This window comes from Desmodus rotundus, chromosome X (genome assembly GCF_022682495.2).
Source record: "Desmodus rotundus isolate HL8 chromosome X, HLdesRot8A.1, whole genome shotgun sequence".
Lineage (NCBI taxonomy): Eukaryota > Metazoa > Chordata > Mammalia > Chiroptera > Phyllostomidae > Desmodus > Desmodus rotundus.
The window spans coordinates 10,356,855-10,380,016 of record NC_071400.1 but is presented as its reverse complement, the minus strand read 5'-3'; the positions used below and the strand labels follow the sequence as shown (position 1 = coordinate 10,380,016).

Below are 23,162 nucleotides of genomic sequence, written 5' to 3'. Positions count from 1 at the left end.
CACCATTTTTACACTCCTATGATTCTGATGTTTTTATACCCCATTTTTTTCTCTTGAACGTATTATTAGATGGTGTGTCAAGAGCTGGAGCTGCCTTTTTTAATGAAGTTCGAAATGCAGTATTTGGCAAGGTAGCCCAAAATTCAATACGAAGAATAGCCAAAAATGTCTTTCTTCATCTTCACAACCTCGATCTGGCTTTCCACCTGAGCAGACAGACGGGAGCTTTATCAAAGGCTATTGACAGAGGAACAAGGGGCATCAGTTTTGTTCTGAGTGCTTTAGTGTTTAATCTTCTTCCCATTATGTTCGAAGTCTCTCTTGTCAGTGGTGTTTTGGTAAGTAAAACATTTTCTTCTAAACAAACTTTTACATTCTCATTAGTAGCTATTTAGTGTTGTACTTGTACCTGTCACGGTACTGTGTGTCCGTGGTTTGAAGGCAAAATTCCATGGTGCCAGAAGGATTATGCTGTTCACTTGATGGTTTACTGCCAGCTTCAAGGAACTGTCCAAAATCTTTGCTGTGTTGTTATTATGAAGAGCTGTTCAGTTCTAAATACTGGCCTGTCATTTAGTTAGTGCTTGTAATTTTCGTTAGCAGAGATTTTTGTATAGACTGATATGCTCAGATTATCTGGGTTTCTATTCACCATTCATAACATTTTTGGCAATTTCACATTTTATAATTAAAATGTGTGTATATATATATATATATATATATTTTATTCCTCTTATGGCTCTTTGCACTGTTATTATCAGCATTTGACAATAGCATCAATGTGGCTAGTGTAGTTTGGCTTTCTTCCCTTGTTACCTCAAGTAGATTTTCTAAGGTATTTGATTTCTGACCCAAATAATTATTCATGTATTCACCAACATTTTGTTTAAATCCTTTGTCTGAGATTTGCTGCTGTATATTATATACTATTTGATGAGAACAGTGACTGTTTCTCTTTTCTTTTTTTTTTTTGCCTTCTTCAGTATTACAGATGTGGTGCCCAGTTTGCATTGGTGACTCTTGGGACACTTGGTGCATACACAGCCTTCACAGTTGCCATCACTCGATGGAGGTAAGGTATTCCGCAGAGGTCGGTCAAGGTTCAGAAATTAGTTATGCTTCTATGACAGACTTTTCATGCCTATGCAAATCTTTGTCTTCCAGAACTAGATTTAGAATAGAAATGAACAAAGCGGATAATGATGCAGGTAACGCTGCCATAGACTCGCTGCTGAATTATGAAACTGTGAAGGTACTATGTTTCATTACACTTTCCTCAGCCTTTCACGCTGCACTAAGAATTGTTCTGCCATTTAATTTAATAGGGGCTGTAAGTTAGAGCCTCAGATTCAAATAGTATCTGTAGGTGTGATAGAATAATAGTACTTTATTGTTTTCTTTTATTTAGAAATTGTCCTTTATTTCTACCTCAGTTTTTTGTGACAACATCAGATTTTACCTTCTGAATTAATTTGTAAGTGATAAGAGTATGGTTGGCCTTTTGATTCAGAATGAACACTAAGCTAATCGGTTTGGCATGTAAGTTCCTGACTATATCCCTCAAGAGTGCCTAGCAAAGTGCTTCCTTTTTTCCCCAGAATGTTTCTTTAATTTATTTGTTCATTTTTCCCTTTAACAAAAATTCTTAAGTGCCTCTTGTGTGCAAAGCATTATGCTAAGCTCTGTGATGGGGGAAGATGGTAAAAAAAAAAAGATTCATATTTAATCTTTGCCCTCCCAGAATTTGCTAATCTACTGGGAGAGTTAAAGAAAGTATACAGGTGACTATACAAGAAGGCATAATGCGGTGGGGGCCGTGAGAAATGTCAGTTCAGTGTTGAGGAGGATACGTGGAAATTTTATGAAGGAAGTGACATTGATGGTTTCTTTTAAGATATGGGTTTAATTAACTAGGCATTCAGGAAGTGTTTGTGGGATGAATTTCAGGGACTTCTCAAGTACAGTGCTTTGTAGAAAACTGCAAGAGCACTCATAGTCCAGTGTATTGAAAGTCAGTTTTAAAACTTTTCCATACATGAAGTCTGATAAAAGGATACTAATCATTTAACAGAATAAATTCTAATTATATGTGTGTGTACTTACTATTTTTGTGTATTTTGTAGTATTTTAATAATGAAAACTATGAAGCACAAAGATACGATGGATTTTTGAAGACATATGAGACTGCTTCATTGAAAAGTACCTCTACTCTGGCTATGCTGAACTTTGGTCAAAGTGCTATTTTCAGTGTTGGTTTAACAGCTATAATGGTGCTTGCCAGTCAGGGAATTGTGGCAGGTAATGAATCTGTGGTTTTTAACAATTATAGATGTCTTATTTAAACTCTATAAATAATGATTAATGTAAGGAATGTGTAATTACTCTTAATTATAACGCATGTTCAATAATGTGCCTTAATATCCTTGGAGTACTTTCCTTTTTTGTATCAAAATGTGTTCTCTTGATTGTATGATAATGTTTTCTTATTTCTTTTTTAAAAAATATATTTTATTGATTATGCTATTACAGTTGTCCCAATTTTCCCCCACTGCCCCCTTCACCCTGATCTCCCATTTTCTCTAGCAGTTCCTTCCTTAGTTCATGTCCATGGGTCATGCACATAAGTTCTTGGGCTACTCCATTTCCTATACTGTTCTTTTTTAAAATTTTATTGATTATGCTATTACAGTTGTCCCATTTTCCCCCCTTCACTCTCCTCCGCCCTGCACACCCCCTCCCACCCACATTCCCCCCCTATAGTTCATGTCCATGGGTCATACATATAAGTTCTTTGGCTTCTACATTTCCTATACTATTCTTACCCTCCCCCTGTCTATTTTCTGCCTACCATTTATGCTACTTATTCTCTGTACCTTTCCTCCCTCTCTCCCCGTCCCACTCCCCTGTTGATAACCCTCCATGTGATCTCCATTTCTGTGGTTCTGTTCCTGTTCTAGTTGTTGGCTTAGTTTGCTTTTGTTTTTGTTTTAGGTGTGGTTGTTAATAACTGTGAGTTTGCTGTCATTTTACTATTCATATTTTTGATCTTCTTTTTCTTACATAAATCCCTTTAACATTTCATATAGTAAGGGCTTGGTGATGATGAACTTCTTGAACTTGACCTTATCTGAGAAGCACTTTATCTGCCCTTCCATTCTAAATGATAGCTTTTCTGGATAGACTCATTTTGGATGTAGGTCCTTGCCTTTCATGACTTGCAATACTTCTTTCCAGCTCCTTCTTGCCTGTAAGGTCTCTTTTGAGAAATCAGCTGACGGTCTTATGGGAACTCCTCTGTAGGTGACTGTGTCCTTTTCTCTTGCTGCTTGTAAGATTCTCTCCTTCTCTTTAATCTTGGGTAATGTAATTATGATGTGCCTTGATGTGTTCCTCCTTGGGTCCAACTTCTTTTGGACTCTCTCAGCTTCCTGGACTTCCTGGAAGTCTATTTCCTTTGCCAGATTGGGGAAGTTCTCCTTGATTATTTTTTCAAATAAGTTTTCAATTTTTTGTTCTTCCTTTTCTGCTTCTGGTATACCTATAATTCAGATGTTGGAACGTTTAAAGATGTCCTGGAGGTTCCTAAGCCTCTCCTCATTTTTCTGAATTCTTGTTTCTTCATTCTTTTGTGGTTGGATGTTTCTTTCTTCCTTCCGGTCCACACCGTTGAATTCAGTCCTGCTTTCCTTCTCAGCACTATTGGTTCCCTGTACATTTTCCTTTGTTTCTCTTACCATAGCCTTCATTTTTTTGTCTAATTTGTGACAAAATTCAGCCAGTTCTGTGAGCTTCCTGATTACTAGTGTTTTGAACTGTGCATCTGATAGGTTGGCTATCTCTTCGTCGCTTAGTTGTATTTTTTCTGGAGCTTTGATGTGTTCTTTCATTTGGGCCATTTTTTTTTTTTGTCTTGGTGTGCCTGTTATGTAAAGGGGCAGAGCCTTAGGTGTTCACCAGGGTGGGGGCAACCCGCATTGCTGTGCTGTGGTGCTGCGTGGGGGGGAGGGGCCAAGAGGGAGCAGTGGCGCTTGCTGTGCTCTCTGCTGGGTTTCAGTCATGTCCCCCCCTACCCACAAGGTAAGTTGGCCGTTCTGGTGCTGATTCCCAGGGGGGTGGGTTTGTGTATGTTCTAGGACCCTGTGGGTCTCTCCAACCAACTTTCCTGGGAGGCTGGGAGTTTCTCCCACTGCCGCCTCAACCCCCACAGGTGTTTTCAATCAGTGGTTTCAGGCTTTATTTCCCCGCGCTGGAGCCCTGGGCTCCGCAGTCTGTTGCTGGGTCTGCCAGCTGACGCCTTGCTGCAAGTCCCCTCCACCTGGCTGCCCGTCTCTGCCCCTCCTACTGGTCTGGATGAATGTTTCTTCTTTAACTCCTTGGTTGTCGGACTTCCATACTGTTCGATTTTCTTTCAGTTTTGGTTGGTTTTTGTTTTTAAATTGTTGTTGTCCTTCTTTTGGTTGTGCGAGGAGGCACAGTGTGTATACCTACGCCTCCATCTTGGCCGGAAGTCCGTATACTGTTTTTTGTTGTTGTTTTTTAATATATTTATTGATTATGCTATTACATTTCCCCCCCCACTCCACTCCATCCTGCCCACCCCCTCCCTCCCACATTCCCCCCCTATAGTTCATGTCCATGGGTCATACTTATAAGTTCTTTGGCTTCTACATTTCCTACACTATTCTTACCCTCCCCCTGTCTATTTTCCACCTATCATCTATGCTACTTATTCTCTGTACCTTTCCCCCTCTCTCCCCCTCCCACTCCCCTATCGATAACCCTCCATGTGATCTCCATCTCTATGGTTCTGTTCCTGTTCCAGTTGTTTGCCTAGTTTGCTCTTGTTTTTGTTTTAGGTGTGGTCGTTAATAACTGTGAGTTTGCTGTCATTTTTACTGTTCCTATTTTTGATCTTTTTCGCAGGTAACTCCCTTTAACATTTCATATAGTAAGGGCTTGGAGATGATGAACTTCTTTAACTTGACCTTATCTGAGAAGCACTTTATCTTCCCTTCCATTCTAAATGATAGCTTTACTGGATACAGTAATCTTGGATGTAGGTCCTTGCGTTTAATCTTGGGTAATGTAATGATGATGTGCCTTGGAGTGTTCCTTCTTGGGTCCAGCTTCTTTGGGACTCTCTGAGCTTCCTGGACTTCCTGGAAGTCTATTTCCTTTGCCAGATTAGGGAAGTTCTCCTTCATTATTTGTTCAAATAAGTTTTCAATTTTTTGTTCTTCCTCTTCTCCTTCTGGCACCCCTATAATTCGGATGTTGTAACGTTTCGAGATGTCCTGGCGGTTCCTATGCCTCTCCTCATTTTTCCGAGTTCTTGTTTCTTCATTCTTTTCTGGTTGGATGTTTGTTTCTTCCGTCTGGTCCACACCGTTGATTTGAGTCCCAGTTTCCTTCGCATCACTATTGGTTCCCTGTACATTTTCCTTTGTTTCTATTTGCATAGGCTTCATTTTTTCATCTACTTTTCTAACAGATTCAACCAATTCTGTGAGCATATTGATAACCAGTGCTTTGATCTGTGCATCTGATAGGTTGGCTATCTCTTCCTCGCTTAGTTGTATTTTTCTGGAGCATTGAAGGGTTCTGTCATTTGGGCCATTTTTTTTTTTTTTTGTCTTGGCACTTCTGTTACTTTAAGGGGTGGAGCCTTAGGTGTTCACCGGGGCGGGGTAACGCTCGTAGCTGTGCTGTGACGCTGTACATAGGGGAGGGGCCTAGAGGGAGCAATGGCGCCCGCCTCACTCTCCTCCGGATTTCAGTCTTTCACTCCGCTACCCACAATCAAACTGGGCCCCTCTGGTGCTGGTTCCCCAGTGGGTGGGCTTGTGCACGCCCTGGGCCCCTGTGGGTCTCTCCAGCGACCTCTCCGGTGAGGCTGGGAGTCTCTCCTACTGCTGCCCCAACCCCCACGGGCGCTTTCAATCAGAGGTTTGAGGCTTTATTTCCCGGAGCTGGAGCCCTGGGTTGTGCAGTCTGCTTCGCTCCCGGCCGTTAGCCCGGTTTATCTGTATGCGAATGTGGGGCCCTGGGGTGCTACCCACTGCTCTACCTGCCCCGCTGTCCACCACTCTGAGTCTGGCCCTCTCGGTTTATCTGCACAAATGTAGGGTTGCAGGGTCTGCTAGTGCTCGGACTGCCTGCCCCGTTTGTCCCACCCTCCGCCAGTCTCAGTCCCGCCACGGCCACGCGAGTCCTCTCCACCCCAGTGCCCGTCTCCGCCCCTCCTACCGGTCTGGATGAATGTTTATTTTGTATTTCCTTGGTGTTGGACCCCCTTGCCGTTCCATTTTCTGTCAGTTCTGGTTGTGCGAGGAGGCGCAGTGTGTCTACCTACACCGCCATCTTGGTTCTCTCTCCATATACTGTTCTTAACATCCCTCTGTCTATTCTTTCTTTTTAAAAGATTTTATTTATTTATTTTTAGAGAGAGGGAAAGGAAAGAGAGAGAGGGAAACATCAGTGTCTGCTTGCGTCTTGCACACCCCCTAGTGGGGACCTGGCCCACAATCCAGGCATGTGCCCTGACTAGGAATCAAACTGGCAACCCTTTGGTTCACAGGCCAACACTCAGTCCACTGAGCTGCACAGCCCGGGCCCGCTGTCTATTCTGTTCCTACCATTTCATACTTCTTCATCCCTGTACCTTTTCCGTCATCCCCCTCCCATCTGGTAATCCTCCAAATGATCTCGCTATTTATAATTTTGTTTCTATTCTACTTGTTTGCTTAATTTGTTTTTTAGATTCAGTTGTTGGTAGTTGTGAATTTATTTCCATTTTACTGTTCATAGTTTTGATCATCTTCTTTTTCTTAAATAAGTCCCTTTAACATTTCACATAATAGGGCTTGGCGATGATGAACTCTTTTAACTTGACCTTATCTGGGAAGCACTTTATCTGCCCTTCCATTGTAAATGATAGCTTTGCTGGATAGAGTCATCTTGGATGTAGGTCCTTGCTTTTTAGCACTTTGAATACTTCTTGCCAGTCCCTTCTAACCTGCAAAGTTTCTTTTGAAAAACCAGCCGTCAGTCTTATGGGAACTCCTTTGTAGGTAACACTCTGCTTTTCTCTTGCTGCTTTTAAGATTCTCTCTTTATCTTTAACCTTTAGCATATCAGTTATTATGTGTTGATGTGTTTCTGTCTGCATCCATGTTGTTTGGGACTCTCTGTGCTTCCTGGACATGTGGGCGTGGGATCGTGCGTTCCATGTCTCTGCCCCTCTTACCAGAATGAATGAATGTGACTTCTTTAATTCCTTGGTTATCAGACTTCCATACTACTTGATTTTTGATGACTCTGGGTTATAGTTGTTTTGTAGTTATAATTTTGCTGTGGTTGTGCTAGGGTAGGTGTGCCGTGTTTATCTATGCCTCCATCTTAACTGGAAGTCTATTTCTTTTTAACACTATAATTTTAGCCCTGACACTCTCATTGATGGGGATTACTGTTTATACATTTTGTGGGGCTACAGTCTGATTCTTTCAAGAATAACTTACTTTTTTCAGCATCTAATATTACTAATTTCTTTTATTGACCTGAAAAGCAATGTAACTAATTTAATTTAGCGTGTAGTCCAAAGGACTGAAACTCTAGCAGTCTTTTCTTTAGAATTACTGGTAACCTTTTAACCTTTCTAATGGTTTTTCACTTGCAAAGATTTTAAAACTAATGTCTGTGCCTTTTTTTAATAACCTGCTCACTGAGGATTCAGCTCTTCACTGTCACGTTAATGCATAGTTTATCATTCTCAATCATGACGTCCATTTGCTCCAATCTTTTAATGTGTGCTCTTTTAAATTTCTATTTTATATTACAAATAAACTAGCTTAAGGAGAGATTTTTAACCCTTGGTTTCTATCCTCACTTAAGCCATTCTTTTTTGTGTTTTTATGTGTAGTGTATGGGTAGACTTTTCCCATTCTACTTAGCATATATCAAGTGCCCTATATTCCTGAATTATGGACTAAAGGGTAAAGGGGGTCGAATATATGGTGACGGAAGATTTAACTTTGGATGGTGGTCACACAGCACAACATATAGATGATGTCTCATTGATTTATACCCTTGAAACCTATATAATTTTATTAACCAATGTCACGCCAATACATTTAATTTTTAAAAAATGCTTTGAAATTTAAGTAGGCCAAAGTTGCTGATTTTGTACATTTTGAACTGTATTCCAGAGTAATAGATTATAAACTTCTCTCCGTTAAATTGAAACAGTTCATAACATCTAAAATATCCTTTTCTTCTTCTGCCAAATGCATATTAAGGTACCCTTACCGTTGGAGATCTAGTAATGGTGAATGGACTGCTTTTTCAGCTTTCATTACCCCTGAACTTTCTGGGAACTGTATATAGAGAAACTAGACAAGCACTCATAGATATGAATACCTTGTTTACGCTTCTTAAGGTAGACATCCGAATTAAAGTAAGTAATTTATTTAGTACCTTTTTAAAAGCATGTGAGCTTTATCCCATTAAAGGATCATTCTAGGGGAATATTTGTGCATCGCCATGTTAGCAAACCAATTTCTTTTTTGCAGAAATTGGAACTAACATGTGTATTAAGAGGTCATTTATAGGTTTTACTTCTATGTTTAGAAACCTTACAATGTTAGCAAAGAATATTAGATCTAGAAGCTAAATTTTGTTAACTTGAATTATTTGCATTTACACTTGATTTACTTTTATAATACTGATACAAAGTCTGTGATTGCCTCGACTTCCTTACACCACTGTCCAGCATCCCTTTAACTACCCCCACCCCAAAGTTGCTGAAAAATCAAACCATCCAGGATTTTTTACCTGAGCAGTGAGAACTGAAAAAAATAAATGTTTAAAAAAATTTTTTTTATTGTTGTTCAATTACAGTTGTCCCCATTTTTCCCCTATTACTCTCCCCTGCCCTACCCACACCCACCTCTCACATTCAGTCCTTTAAAAGCATGCTTAGAAGCGGTCTAACTCTACTTATAAACCTCCTTCTTCCCCATTTTCCCTTTTCTCTCTGTGAGTTAGAAAATTATCTACATAGCTTTATCCCAGGCAGTATGTAAAGTGGCTGTTTTTTTTCTCTTTTCTGCTAGGACAAAGTGATGGCATCTCCCCTTCAGATCACACCACAGACAGCTACAGTGGCCTTTGATGATGTGCATTTCGAATACATTGAGGGGCAGAAAGTTCTTAATGGAGTATCTTTTGAAGTCCCTGCAGGAAAGAAAGTGGCCATTGTAGGAGGTAGTGGGTCAGGGTGGGTAATTCAGTTGTTTATAAAATTCTGCATCATTGATTAATGATTCCCAATGTAACCTTTTTTCTTTAACAAAATAGAATGATCAGTGTGATTTAAAATGGGCTCTCTAATGCCATGAGAAGCTAAATAACCTTTCCTTGTCTCCAATTTTAGGAAAAGCACAATAGTGAGGCTGTTGTTTCGCTTCTATGAGCCTCAAAAGGGTAACATTTACCTTGCCGGTCAAAATATACAAGATGTGAGTCTGGAGAGCCTTCGGAGGGCAGTGGGAGTAGTACCTCAGGTATTTCAATGAAAGAAGAAAACTACTCGGGGAAAGATTTACTTCTTGAGTTGGTGGCTCTTTTGCTAGAATAATTTGAATCCAAGGAGTCCATATATGCTAATTAGGAAATGTTAGACCCTACAGGTCAAACAGTTACCAAAAAGACTGAAAAAAAAATGAATAGAAAATCTGTATATTAGAAAGATCTTTTACGTTTTAGAAAGATAGCACAATACCAGAGGAAAGAGTCAACACTGGTATCAAACAGAACCTGGTTCTTTTTTTTAAATTTTTAATGGACTTTATTCATTCTACTATGTATATGATACACCCGCGACATGCAGGCGCATTCTGAGACAACTAGCAACGCGCGGTGAGACCGCAGTCTGTTAACTTCAGTTACAGTAAGAGTATCCGATGGTCATAGGAGACATCATTTGAGGTCTCTTTTCTGTGTCACTCTATGTCTACATTAGGATCAGGGGTTCGTGCCAACAATGCAGCTTTGCACCCCCGCTCTGCCCTGAGTGCTGAGCACTTCAGTTCAAACAGAACCTGATTCTAACCCCAGCTCTACCCTTAGAAATTCTGTGGTCTTCAGCCTCAGTTTCCTCATCTGTAGAATAAGGATATTATTGCTCTTATAAAATAGAATTATTATGGATTAGAGATAATGTGTGTAAACCACCAAGCACAATATCCATGACATAATTATTCAGTAAATGAAAACTTACTGTAATTTTGAACAGTTTTGGACACAGTAAATTTGTAAACATTGCAAAGCAATTCGGCTACCATCCTCAAGTTTGTATGCCTCGTTCACCGCTCTCCCCTTGGGACCAAGCACAGTCCCTGACACATAGTAAGCATTTAACAAGTACTTCCTGAGTGACTTTTGGGGGAAAAATAAATTTAGAGGAAGAGTTGAGAAGATAAGAAGGACATAGCTTTATAGGATATGTGTTTTTCTTGTGCTGCAAGCCAATAGAGAAACCTGGGATTTAGTTGCAGACCGCAGCCTCGAATGGGAATCAGATCCCTGGGAGAACTATAGAAAAGGGATCAGACAGGGCTATGTAACTTCTAAAAGGTCCCCAAGTGATCTGACACATTCCATTCTGCCTTGTCCTCCCTTTCACTCAGAATCCCAAGTGTTAGTGCACATGAATCACCTGGGGCATTTATTGAAATTCCAGCTCATTTTTACACACCTTAGTTCTCCTTTAGGATAGCAAGGTAGGGCCCAGAAATCTGCATTTTTAACTATCCCACCTAGGTGTTTCTGATACCGATCATGTGTAGACTACATGTTGGAAAACAGTGACCTAAACTGTATATCAAGTGAACTGAATTCTTTTCTGTGCCTACTTAGCGCTCAGTGTCCTCATCCATATAACTATGTGTAACTGAATTCTCGCCATTCTCTTTTGACAAATGAAGCATTTTATTCATTAAGGAAAAATGTATGTGGTCAATAAAGGAAAGAGATGTTCATTCTTATCGGAGGTCTTAGCAATTTAAATTAAATCAACCATGGGATGCCATTTTTTACTTACCACATTGGCAAGGATTTTAAAATTCATAACATCCGGTCTGGGCAGGGCTTTGTAAAATGGCCACTCCGTTGTTTTGCTGGTGGTAGTATACGGCTTTCCTGATAAATAAATTGGCCATATGTATAAAGAGCCTGAAAAATACTCATACCCTTTGTTTCAATAATTCTACCCCTAGAAAGTTTTGGTAATGAAATAAACAGATGTGAACAGATTTTTATATGCAAAGATATTTATTATAGCAGTATTTATACCATCAGAAGTTAGAAACAATATAAATGTCCAACAATAAATAGCTTGTTAAATTATCATAATATCAAATGTCATACAGCCACTTGTAAATGCCATGTTTGTAAAGAATATTTAGTGTGGGCAAAATACCCTGAAAAAGAGGATACCAAAACAAAACAAAATGTCCCAGTTTTATAATATTAAATGAATATGTGTCAATAGAGAAAACAGATAGGAGAAACATTTTGGTTAATAGTACTTATTGCTGGCTGGTAGGATTATAGATGATTTAATTTTATTTTACCTTATTTTTTGTATTTTCTTTTTTTTTTAATTTTTTATTGTTATTCAATTACAGTTGTGTGCCTTTTCTCCCCACCCCTCCACCCCACCCTATTTTTTGTATTTTCAAAGTTTTTGTTAGCATTTGTTTTTGACTAGCATTTGTTAACTTTTTTCTGAATATAAAATATTTTAAAATAAGTATTTTTTCTTTATAGAGCATTAAGCTCATTGGGTTTAAGTACTAAATCAATAAAAGAATATTCTATATTAGTAGTAGGAATATAAATGATTAAAATATCTGAAACTCTGGGGCTAGTTATGATGTTAAAGAAGTCTTAATTGAGTATCCTGGTTAATGTCAACTAATGGAGTCATTTTATTGGAGACTTAAAGAGAAGTGGGAGATGGATGTTCTAATTAAATTAGGTTTAGTTTGCCATGTCAGAATAAATTAAAATAGGGAATGGATATTTCCAATGAACTTTCTCCAAAAACAAAACCTACAGTACCTAAATTCTTTGTTTTCTGTGTTTTAAGTTTAATTTAAAAGCTTTGAGAAACATATGAAGTCATATTCTACCTCGCTAGTAATTTGGGAAATGCTAATTTAAACAAAAAGCATATTTTACCCCTAAAGTAGCACAACTAGAACTTAGTAATATCCGGGATTGCTGAGCATGTGAAGACCTGACACCTGCATGCACTATTGGTTAGAATGTATACTTCTCAGAGCATTTTAAGGTAGTTGTGCAAAACTGTCAATGGGTAAATGTATGATTACCTTTTAACTCATCCATCTGCGTATAAGAATCCTTCATACAGAAATACATGGGTGCACAATGTCATCTCTACAATGATATTTTAGTTCAACATTGTTTGTAGTAACAAAAATTTGGAAACTACATTGATGTCCATCAACAGAGAAATGGATAAATAAGTGATGATATATCCTAGTATTATACAATTGTTAAAAAGAATGCAGTGGGTTTCTGTTACTGATATATACAATCTCCAGGACATGTCAAGTGAACAAAGCAATTTGCAAAGTAATGCATATAGTATAGCCCCATGTGTGCTAGAAAAAAGCCTCTGGGTAGGCATCTGAATGAATTGAAAAGAGATGTGAATGATACACAGCAAATTGTTCATAGTGATTAGCTCTGGGAAAGGGAAATGTAATTGCAGGGATGAGTGGGTGGTAAAGGTGCTTATCATGTTTTACTCCTTATGACTTTATGTCTTTACTGTTATTTTAATAATTTTGATGATGAACATAAATGTGTGTGTGGGTATATATCTATATCTGTGTATCTTATCTATCTATCTATCGATCTATCTATCGATCGATCCATCTAATCTGCTCCAGGATGCTGTCCTCTTCCATAACACCATTTACTACAACCTGCTATATGGAAACATCAATGCTTCACCCGAGGATGTGTATGCAGTGGCAAAATTAGCTGGACTCCATGATGCAATTCTTCGGATGCCACGTGGGTATGACACCCAAGTAGGGGAACGAGGACTCAAGCTTTCAGGTAATCAGATTTTAAATCTGCTCACCCACTTGGATACTCCCTTCAAACTTTCATTTGTCTGAGCCATTTTCTAGCAAATGTAGTAACAGAATTCAAACTTACTGCTCATCCAAATGCTTTAGACGAGGTCCCCAGTGTCCTATCCATCACTGTAAGCAATCTAATATATAGTACTAGAAGTAACGACTCTTAAGTCATGCAGGTTTTTTTCCACTTGCAGCTGCAAACATGTTGAATGCTTAATAGTAAGTTATGTATATAGCTCAAGTCAATATTAACTTATTATCCATATTCTTAATATTAAAGGAAAGCCCAGATGATTATTCACTTGGGAAAGTAGTAAGAGTAGAGAGAGGTAATTGGTAGTAAATAGCGTATCTCATCATAATTTCCTAGATTATGTTTAGATTTTTTTTATCCTCACTCAAGGATCTGTTTTTTTAAAATTGATTTTAGAGAGAGAGGGAGAGAGAAACATTGATGTGAGAGAGAAATATCAATTGGTTGCCTCCTATATGCACCCCAACCTGGGATCGAACACACAACCTACGTATATGCCCTGACTGGGAATCAAACCCACAACCTTTTAATGTATGGGATGATGCTCTAACCAATTAAGCCACCCGGCCAGGGCAATTTCTTAGATTATTATGTGATGTTTTCAGTACTTTAGACCTGCTTGTACTGGATGTACATAACTGCTAAATTTTTTTTGTAACTAAGTTTTCAATTACAGTTGACATGCAATATTATATTAGTTTCAGACGTGCAACATAGTGATTGGACTTCCATATACTTTACAAAATAATCACCCCAGTAAGTCTAGTACCCATCTGACACCATACACTTACCTGCTATACTTTCCTTACAGCCATCTTCATTTTTGTGCCCTTTTTCATTCAATGGTCAGGTAAATTTGGGGGCTTGTACATTTCTATTTAAGTGTTTAGTTATGAGATTGGTAAGGTTTAATGATGGTTGAATTATTTGGAGGGTCTGTAAATATGTTTCTTTGCTCTAATTATTTGAATTTTAGAGTACAATGATATCTAATGCCTGAAAGTATTAATGTAATTTATAGAAACATACTACGTCTTTTACAATTATTCTTCATGTTATTTTAGTTTGAGGAAGAAATGTATAGATTAGGGATGGAGATAAGGCAAAAAGGGAATAAAGAACAGTATTCATGAATTTTAATGAATCCCCATTCCTCCTTTTTACAACTGACGTCATTGATTCACAACATTGATTAGCTACATACTGTGTGCAATCTACTAGCCTAAATGTTTTGAAAGTTAAAAAGATGAAGGATAAGTTAATCTCTTAAGGAATTTACAGTGTTTAGAAAGTTTCGATGTAGGTTTTGACAATGTTAAGCAAGTTTATTTTCAAGTTAAGTTGATTTGTAATAGTTATTTGGTCGTTACCCAGTAGTATAAGGTGCCCCTATTCCAGTCCACTTGTATGCTTTAGCATTGCTTTTCATAGGAGTAGTTTTCAATTAGCTAGCCCTCCCTCCCATTATTTGTCCATTAGTCTAATTCTGGAAATTCCCAATTTGTCACATAATATAGACTGACTGCCCCAACTTCAGACTTTGACTCAGATGGCTATGTCACATTCCATTTCCCAATCATTTTCCCTCTCAGCATGCCTTTGAAGGTAGGAATGGCTAAAGAAATTTTATTCTTACCTAATACCCATCACCTTACAAGCAGACATGTCAAAATGAGCAATACGTTATTTAGCATCTCTGATCATAATTCTGTTAGATATAAACATATGCTGTTCTTTAATTTCTAAAATTCTGTTGAATAAAATTGAAATTGGGTTGGTTTCCATTTGAACTGTGGGACACATGTCAAAAACTTTTGGGTGGTAAAACCACAGTGCAATATACAGATGATGTACTATAGAATTGTATACTTGAAACACATATACTTTTGTTAACTAATGTCACCCCACTAATTTTGTTTAAAAATCTCAAATAAAAAAAAAAAAACTAGTCCTTCCTCTGAGTGTCTACTTATTTTTTTAAACATTTTATTTATTTTTTCGAGAGGGGAAGGGAGGGAGAAAAAAAAAAAGTGTGGTTGCCTCTCATACGCCCCCTACTGGGGACCTGGCCTACCAACACAGGCATGTGCCCTAGACTGGGAATAGAACTTGCAGCCCTTTGGTTTGCAGGCCAGTGCTCAATCCACTGAGCCACACAAGTCAGGGCTGAGTGTTTACCTTTTTCAGAAGCTTTCTGCTTCTGAGTTGCTAGGTAGATAAGCAGATAGTTCTGTCGTGGTGCCTGCTTTGATAGGAGGCTTTTGATCTTATGAAATGGGGAGGAGCGTGGATAGTGTGAATATAAACTTAGTCATTAATATTACATATAAGGAGCCCCTTTTACAAGTTGAAAATAATTGTAGAACAAGTAAAAATGAAATAATACTTGGTATACCAGATAATCAAAAAGTGGAACTTGTTTCCTAAAGAGGTTACTGAAGCTAAAAAATAGTTTTTTCAGACATTAATAAACTAATGGATACCGGACCAAAAAAGAAGCCAAAATGGGCATATTCAGCAAAGCCCCATTTTCTACATAGTCATACCTCGAAGATATTTTGGGTTTGGTTCCAGAGCCCTGCAATAAAGTGAAATATCACAACAAAGAGAGTCACATGATTTTTTTTTGTTTGTTTTCCAGGACATATAAATGTTAAGTTTACATTACACTATAATCTGTTAAATACACAATAGAATTATGTCTTAATATACATACATTAATTTTAAAATGTTTTATTGCTAAAAATACTAACAATCATCTGATCTTTCAGTTAGTCATAATCTTTTTGCTGATGGAGGGTCTTGCCGCGTTGTTAATGGCTGCTGACTGATCAGCTCTGGTAGTTGCTGGAGTTTGGGGTGGCTAAATAAAATAACAGTGAAGCTTGCCTCCTCGCTTGACTCTTCCTTTCACAGACCATTTTTCTGTAGCATGTGATGCTGTTTAATAGCATTTTACCGACTGTGGAGCTTGTTTCAAGTTGGAGTCAATCCTCTCAGACCTGCTGCAGCTTCATCAACTAAGTTTATGAAATATTCTAAATCCTTTGTTGTTATTTCAGTAATATTCACAGTATCTTCACCAGGGGTAAATTCCATCTGAAGAAACCACTTTTCTTTGCTCGTCCATAAGAAGTAACTCCCCATCTGTTACAGGTTTATCATGAGATTGTGGCAGTTCAGTCACATGTTCAGGCTCCACTTCTAATTCTAGTTGTCATGCCATTTCCATCACACCTGTAGTCACTTCCTCTACTGAAGGTTTGAACCCCTCAAAGTTATCCATGAGGGTTGGAATCAACTTCTTCCAAATTCCTGTTAATGCTGATGTTTCGACCTTTTCCCATGAATCACGAATGTTCTTAATGACCTTTAGAATGGCAACTCCTTTCCATAAGGTTTCCAGTGGACTTTGCTCAGGTCCATCAGTGGAATCACTGCCTATGGCAGCTTTATAAGACTTGAAAGTCAAAATTACTCCTTGATCCGTGCGCTGCAGACTGGATGTTGTGTTGGCAGGCATGAAAACAACATTAATCTCACTGTACATCTTCATCAGAGCGCTTGGGTGAACAGGTGCATTGTCAATGAGCAGTATTTTTGAAAGAAATCTTTTTTTCTGAGGAATAAGTTCAATAGTGGGCTTAAAATATTCAGTAAACCAAGTTGTAAACAAATGTACTATCATCCAGGTTTTGTTGTTTCATTTAAAGTCCTACATGGCATCTTCTTCCAATAGAAGGAAGGCCGTTTTGTGTGCATTGCGAATCTGTTGTTTAGTGTAGCCACCTTCATTAGCTATCTTACTTAGATCTGGAGGACTTGCTGCAGCTTCTACATCAGCACTTGCTGCCTCACCATGCACCTCTATGTTATGGAGACTGGTTCTTTCCTTAAACTTCATGAACCAACCTCTACTAGATTCAGACTTTCATTCCTCCTCTCTCAGCCTTCACAGAATTGAAGAGAGTTAGTGCCTTGCTCTGGATTAGACTTTGGCTTCAGGGAATGCTGTGGCTGGTTTGATTTTCTATCCAGACCACTAAAGTGTTCATATTAGCAATAAGGCTGTTTCACTTTCTTATCATTTGTGTTGACTGGAGTAGCACTTTAAATTTCCTTTAAGAACTTTCCCTTTGCATTCACAACATGGCTAACTGTTTGGCACAAGAGGCATAACTTTCAGCCTATCTCAGCTTTCAACACCTGACTGAGCCGAATTAGTGCTAGCTTTTCATTTAAAGTGAGAGATTGTGTGAGTACTTTTTTCTCTTGAACACTTGGAGGCCATTATAAGGTTATTAACTGGCCTAATTTCAATGTTGTGTTTCAGGGAGTTCCAAGGAGAGGGGGAGAGATGAGGGAGTGGTCGGCTGGTGGAGCAGTCAGAACAAACACAACATTTTTTGACTAAGTTCATCATCTGACATGGGCGTGGTTCGTGGTGCCCCAAAGCAATTACAGTAGTAGCATCAAAGATCACTGATCAGAGGTCACACTAACAAAAATAATAATTATAATAATGACAATGAAAAAGTTGGAAATATTGCAAGAATTACCAAAATGTGACACAGATATAGAAAGTGAACAAATGCTGTTGGAAAAATGGCACCAATTGACTTGGTTGATGTGTGGTTGTCACAAACCTTCAATTTGTTAAAAAAAAACAAAAAACAACCCAATAACAACAACAGCAAAAACCAAATTGCAACATATGTGAAATCCAGTAAAGCGAAGTGCAATGAAACAAGTGTGCCTGTACTTCCAACCATAGTTCAGTGTAAGATTGATGATGACCTTAGACCTACTGCAGTCCCAGTGAAGAAATTAATATTGCTTCGTTTTCACTGGAGCATATGTAGAAATAAATGTATGCTTGCACCTTGTGACAGGAAGAGCATGGGACTGTGAGTCAATGAGGTCTGGTCTAGATTCCACCAGAGCCTCCTCTGTGACCTTGAGCAAGTCACGACGTAACTTTTCTGGGCCTCTGTTTTCTTTCTGGTAAAGTAAGTCCTTATTTTTTCATTAAATTTATTGAGGTGACATTAGTTAATAAAATGATATAGGACTTAAGCATACAGTTCTATGATATATTACTTGTATATTGCATTTTGTTTACCACCCAAAGCCCTTTCTGTTTTAAAATTCTGAAATTCTAGAGACCCAGTAGCCAATAGCTAAGGTGAGATAAGAGGTGTCTAGTATATACCCTTAACTTTGAAGAGTGCTGTGAAAATAATACCTTTATAACCCAAAATCCTTGAGATTCCTGGCTGAATGGTAGTTTTTTAAGAAAAATGTTTGTTTGATTTTATTTTAGAGAGGGAAAGGGAGGGAGAAAGAGAGGGAGAGCAACATCAGTGTGTGGTTGCTTCTCGTGCGCCCCCTACTGGGGACCTGGCCCACAACGCAGGCATGTGCCCTAGACCAGGATTCAAACTGGTGGTCCTTTGGTTTGCAGGCCAGCACTCAATCCACTGAGCCACACCAGCCAGGGCAGAATGGTAATTTTTAATGTTAAGAGATAAATTTAGATATTCATAGTTTTATATCTTCAGGATTTCTTTTTTTTAAAATTTTTTATTGTTATTCAATTACAGTTGTGTGCCTTTTCTCCCTATCCCTCCACCCCACCCCAGTTGAACCCCCCTCCCTCCCCCACCTCCATCCTCCCCCTTGATTTGGTCCATGTGTCCTTTAAAGTAGTTCCTGTATGTCTTCAGGATTTCAAGCATATGTATTGAATTTGTTTTTGGCTTTGTTAATTTTCTATTAGTGAAAAATTTTTATCTGAGTGCTGTTCTTTGGGAAGTAATATAAGGTACATATAAAGTAATATGTAATGAGCATATTTCTAGTGAGAAGAATATTGTGGAATCAAAGTTATTACCTCCCCTCTTCATTGTTTCACCTGCCATGAACTCAGAGTCCAGAATTACATTTATGTTCTAGGGAATGTAGTTTGTCAAAGGATATCATATATAAACTTAGACTCTTACAACTGAGTGAAATGAACAGTGGTCAGGAGTAGAGAGAAATGTTCGAGGTATTAGTTGGTTGTTATATTCAATGGAAATACTAGAAACATAAAATATGTCTTTATGTTATGCCTCCTTAAACTAATTTTTTTTTTTTAACCAGGGGGAGAAAAGCAAAGAGTAGCAATTGCAAGAGCCATTTTGAAGGACCCTCCAGTCATTCTCTATGATGAAGCCACTTCATCATTAGACTCAATCACTGAAGAGGTAAATGATTGTAAAAATACAAAGTTCTTCAATGATCAATGCTTACTTTTTCCCCTTGGAAATTTCAGTAAAATGGCTACATTCTTTTGTATTGTCAGTGAACTGAAGTAGGAGGTTCTATAGAGCAAAATATCTAGTCCTTTTTCCCCCAGATACCAAGGGTTGATAGTAAGAATGCCGGCCAGCATCGAACAATTACATCGTTAAGCCCATTTGCAAACATGTCTTCTTTGGGAACTGTGTGGCAACTTATGCTCTTGTTGTATTACCCTTGCCTTTTGCAAAGGTGTAGGAATTCTCTAGTGTGCTGACAAGGGAAGAAGGTTTTAGTTTCTCTGCTATTGCCACTTAACACTCGTTAAAACGAGTCATGTGAATGACTGTGGTACAGTGTACACCAGCAAGCCTTTCACTTATGGAACAACTTACTGAGGGGCAAAAGAGGTGCACCCAGCCTGCAGTGCTGATATCAATTTACGTTCATTTCACAAGTGTTGTGACATACCAAGATGCTGTGACACGGATGTCATGGCATTACCTGCCAACTACATTACACTTCCTAACAATACCCTTGTATTAAATACAAAAGTCTTAACTGCGATGACAATTTCATGAACGAAGGTCCTTAGTCTACAGCTGAAGATAGCTAGATGTTATCTGTCAATTGCTTCAATTCACCTATGTCTTACTTGAATACATAGTTAAAACCTGGTGTTGAAGGTTAGGCCTAATTTCAGTTTTTCAGCATGTATGATGTAATATTTGCATATAGAGTTAAGACTCAGGGCTCATTATTTGATATGCCATGTGTTTAAAACAGTTTAATTTCTGAGTGAATTGTTTAACATAAGAATTTGATAAATTTCAAGAGAATCTTAAGCAGGACTGGACCCCACTCATAGGCAGAGTAGGAATTTATTTACAAGAACTTTATCCTTAAACATATGTCATCCACATTTATCACAACTTAAGGGTCTTAACAGTCGCTATTTGAGACACGTAACTTTATTATCTCACAGAGCATAGTGTGTGAAGAGGTAGCAGAGACATTGCCCTGCCAAGGGAATGAGTTACAGTAGATTTGGTAAATTTCTATGGTCCTTTTGAATAGGTCCAGGGAGTTTAATTTCTTGAGGGTTAGAAGTAGAGTCCCAAAAAAACATCACGATATTCCTTAGCATTGGTACTGCACTTTCTTTTCAGTGTGCAATAGTAAAATATAAGGTCTTCTTCTCCTGGGTAACCATGTACTCTTGATAATTTTATTTCTTTAATAAATATGATATTTAGAAATATCTGTAGGAAGCCATTTAGTATATCCTCATCTCCCGCATGGCTGTTTCCAACTAGCTAGCTGTACTAGGACCCACGTTTCCAAATACAGCTTGTATATATACGTAAGTCTCTAATACTCTACAGGCAGTAAACAAAAATGTATTTTCCAGGATGCATTAAGAAGACAAAATGCTTTTAAAAAAGAAGTTTTCTTTAAGAAAAAGAGGAAGAACAAAAAGAAGTTCTTCAAATTACACACACACAACTGTCTTTGTCATTCTTTCTGTCCTCTGAGTTTGAATTAAGGAAAAACAAACAATCCCGTACCCTTTGACTCTCCTATTTTTTCTTCATTTAAAAAAAATTTCTCTGCATCCTATTACTTGAGTTTCTCCTCATTTCATCTTTGCTCTCATTGGCCAGGCAAACATCGTACCTGGCTACGCTCCTAATGTCACTGGATTCACCGTTGTGGTTTGTTTGTTTTTAAGTATAGAAAATATCCACCTTCTTCCAGACTGTGTAATGTAAAGAAATGTTGCCTATCTTAAAGGTAATATTTTCTAGGACGATGTAGTCATATTTGTTTTTTGTTTTTGATCGATTTTCTCCTCCTCTTTGTTATTATTAGTTTGGGCCACATATTTGGCAGTAGTGTAAAGTTGATATAATGTGAACTTAATTGGCCTTTTATACGTCCCTTTAAGGAATGTATGATGATTTAAATTTACATTTACCTAACATATAGACCTTTTCTCCCATCCCACTCTTCTTGTGGCCCAACTTGCAGATTATCCTTGGTGCCATGAGGGATGCAGTCAGACACAGAACTTCCGTTTTCATTGCGCACAGGTTGTCAACAGTGGTTGATGCAGATGAAATCATTGTCTTGGATCAGGTAAGAAGTTTAACGTTAAAGTTTAGTGTTTTAACAACATTGGGAATTGTAACAGACACAAGCAAATTAAATATTTTGGGGAAAGAAATATACAGAATTTGTGTTCTTTGAATGAGATTGAATTTTGATAGGCTTCTGTTTTTACTTCCTTTTGATACTAAATAATGCATGTCACATCCAAGAAGGAATAAACTGTATTAACTTACTCTTTATTAAAGTATTAAAAGCAAAGGTAGATCAGGAAAGCATTAAATCTTCATATGCTAGAAGCAGGTTTTAAAGGATGTACATATTATAAGATAATTTTACTTCATTCATTTTTCCTACATAGAGAATCTTTGCTCCGAGTCTTGACTGTATTTTATATTTTTATTTTTTCCTAATATCTGTGCATACTCTATATCTAAAATAAAATATCATAAAGTAAACTGGTCATTTTAAAACATGGCCATTTTATCTTTTTCCTCATGGGGAAAGTAACAAAATGGACAACGCACTTTCTGTCTTCTGAGGGAATTAGTATAAAAGTGTGCTTTCTAAATGTTCTAAACAAATCAGGGTACCACAGTTGTCATCGGTAGATTTGAAAAGTGTAATAGATTTTCTCTTCTCCTTCCTGTAAGGACTTATTCCCACCCCCTAGTACTTGAGACGTCTAACATTGTTCGGTTTTTCACCTCCCATTCAGCCTTTATTATGATTATCTTTCCCTTCTAATAAGTAAACCTTCAATTTTTTATCATTTCAAAAGGTTGAGTACTGGGAATTAAGGGAGAAACAACACATTCTCATATGCTTTCTATATTAATTTATTGAGAGAATTTTTCGTGCCAATAAAATTTTTGATAGGATGTTCAGTTCTGCGGTGTATATATATTATTCCCTTTATAGGTTACCTAGGCACTGCAGACCCTAGGTCCTTCTGTTTATTTGTTCATCACTGCTTCCATTCATTAGGAAATGAAGTGATTTTCCCCCCAATATGACTGTACCAGAATCGTTTATGGGAAATTGTGTGCATATGCTTTATTATCTCATTGAGGTTCAATAATCTGAAATAAAATCTGCTGTTTTGTGCTTTTTACTAAGCCTTCCAATACGATCAAGCCCTTTCTTATGAGTATAAAATGTTAGAAGTATTTTAGTCATGTGCTTCCCTGCTTCATGCCATGAGGTTCACAGTATATACGGTTATATCACAACATTGCCGCTTGGTGTTTGGATTATAATTGGAACTAATTCATTAATGATTATAGCACCTGCATCTAAAATCTCTTTGGGTTTATAATTTGATGGTTTTGTAATTGCTTCATTATGAAGATCAGAGATTTTTATTTTCTAGTGAAACTAATGTGATCTCATTCATCTCGTCAGCAGTCTCTTGTAGTATTAGTATTGAGTTTACCTAAGAGATGGCGTCCCCAGGCCCTTCTTCATCCCCCACAGCCTGGTGATTACCATTCCCTAGCCTTGGCAAGAGGCTAGAGTTTTGGTTGTCGGGAAGCTGAGTCAGAGAAGCTCTGGACACATGA

At 37.9% G+C, this 23,162-nt stretch overlaps 1 protein-coding gene across 1 annotated transcript in view; it reads left to right on the top strand.

Moving 5' to 3' along the window:
• The window catches only part of ABCB7 (ATP binding cassette subfamily B member 7), a 101,906-nt gene that overhangs the window by 62,643 nt on the left and 16,101 nt on the right, over positions 1 to 23,162 (top strand). The window contains exons 5-14 of the mRNA XM_024555277.4: positions 70 to 338; positions 984 to 1,072; positions 1,165 to 1,252; positions 2,124 to 2,298; positions 8,295 to 8,452; positions 9,111 to 9,274; positions 9,431 to 9,560; positions 12,978 to 13,149; positions 19,354 to 19,457; positions 21,523 to 21,630. Coding sequence (XP_024411045.1) covers positions 70 to 338; positions 984 to 1,072; positions 1,165 to 1,252; positions 2,124 to 2,298; positions 8,295 to 8,452; positions 9,111 to 9,274; positions 9,431 to 9,560; positions 12,978 to 13,149; positions 19,354 to 19,457; positions 21,523 to 21,630 — 1,457 coding nt within the window. The remainder of the gene's footprint in view (positions 1 to 69; positions 339 to 983; positions 1,073 to 1,164; positions 1,253 to 2,123; positions 2,299 to 8,294; positions 8,453 to 9,110; positions 9,275 to 9,430; positions 9,561 to 12,977; positions 13,150 to 19,353; positions 19,458 to 21,522; positions 21,631 to 23,162) is intronic.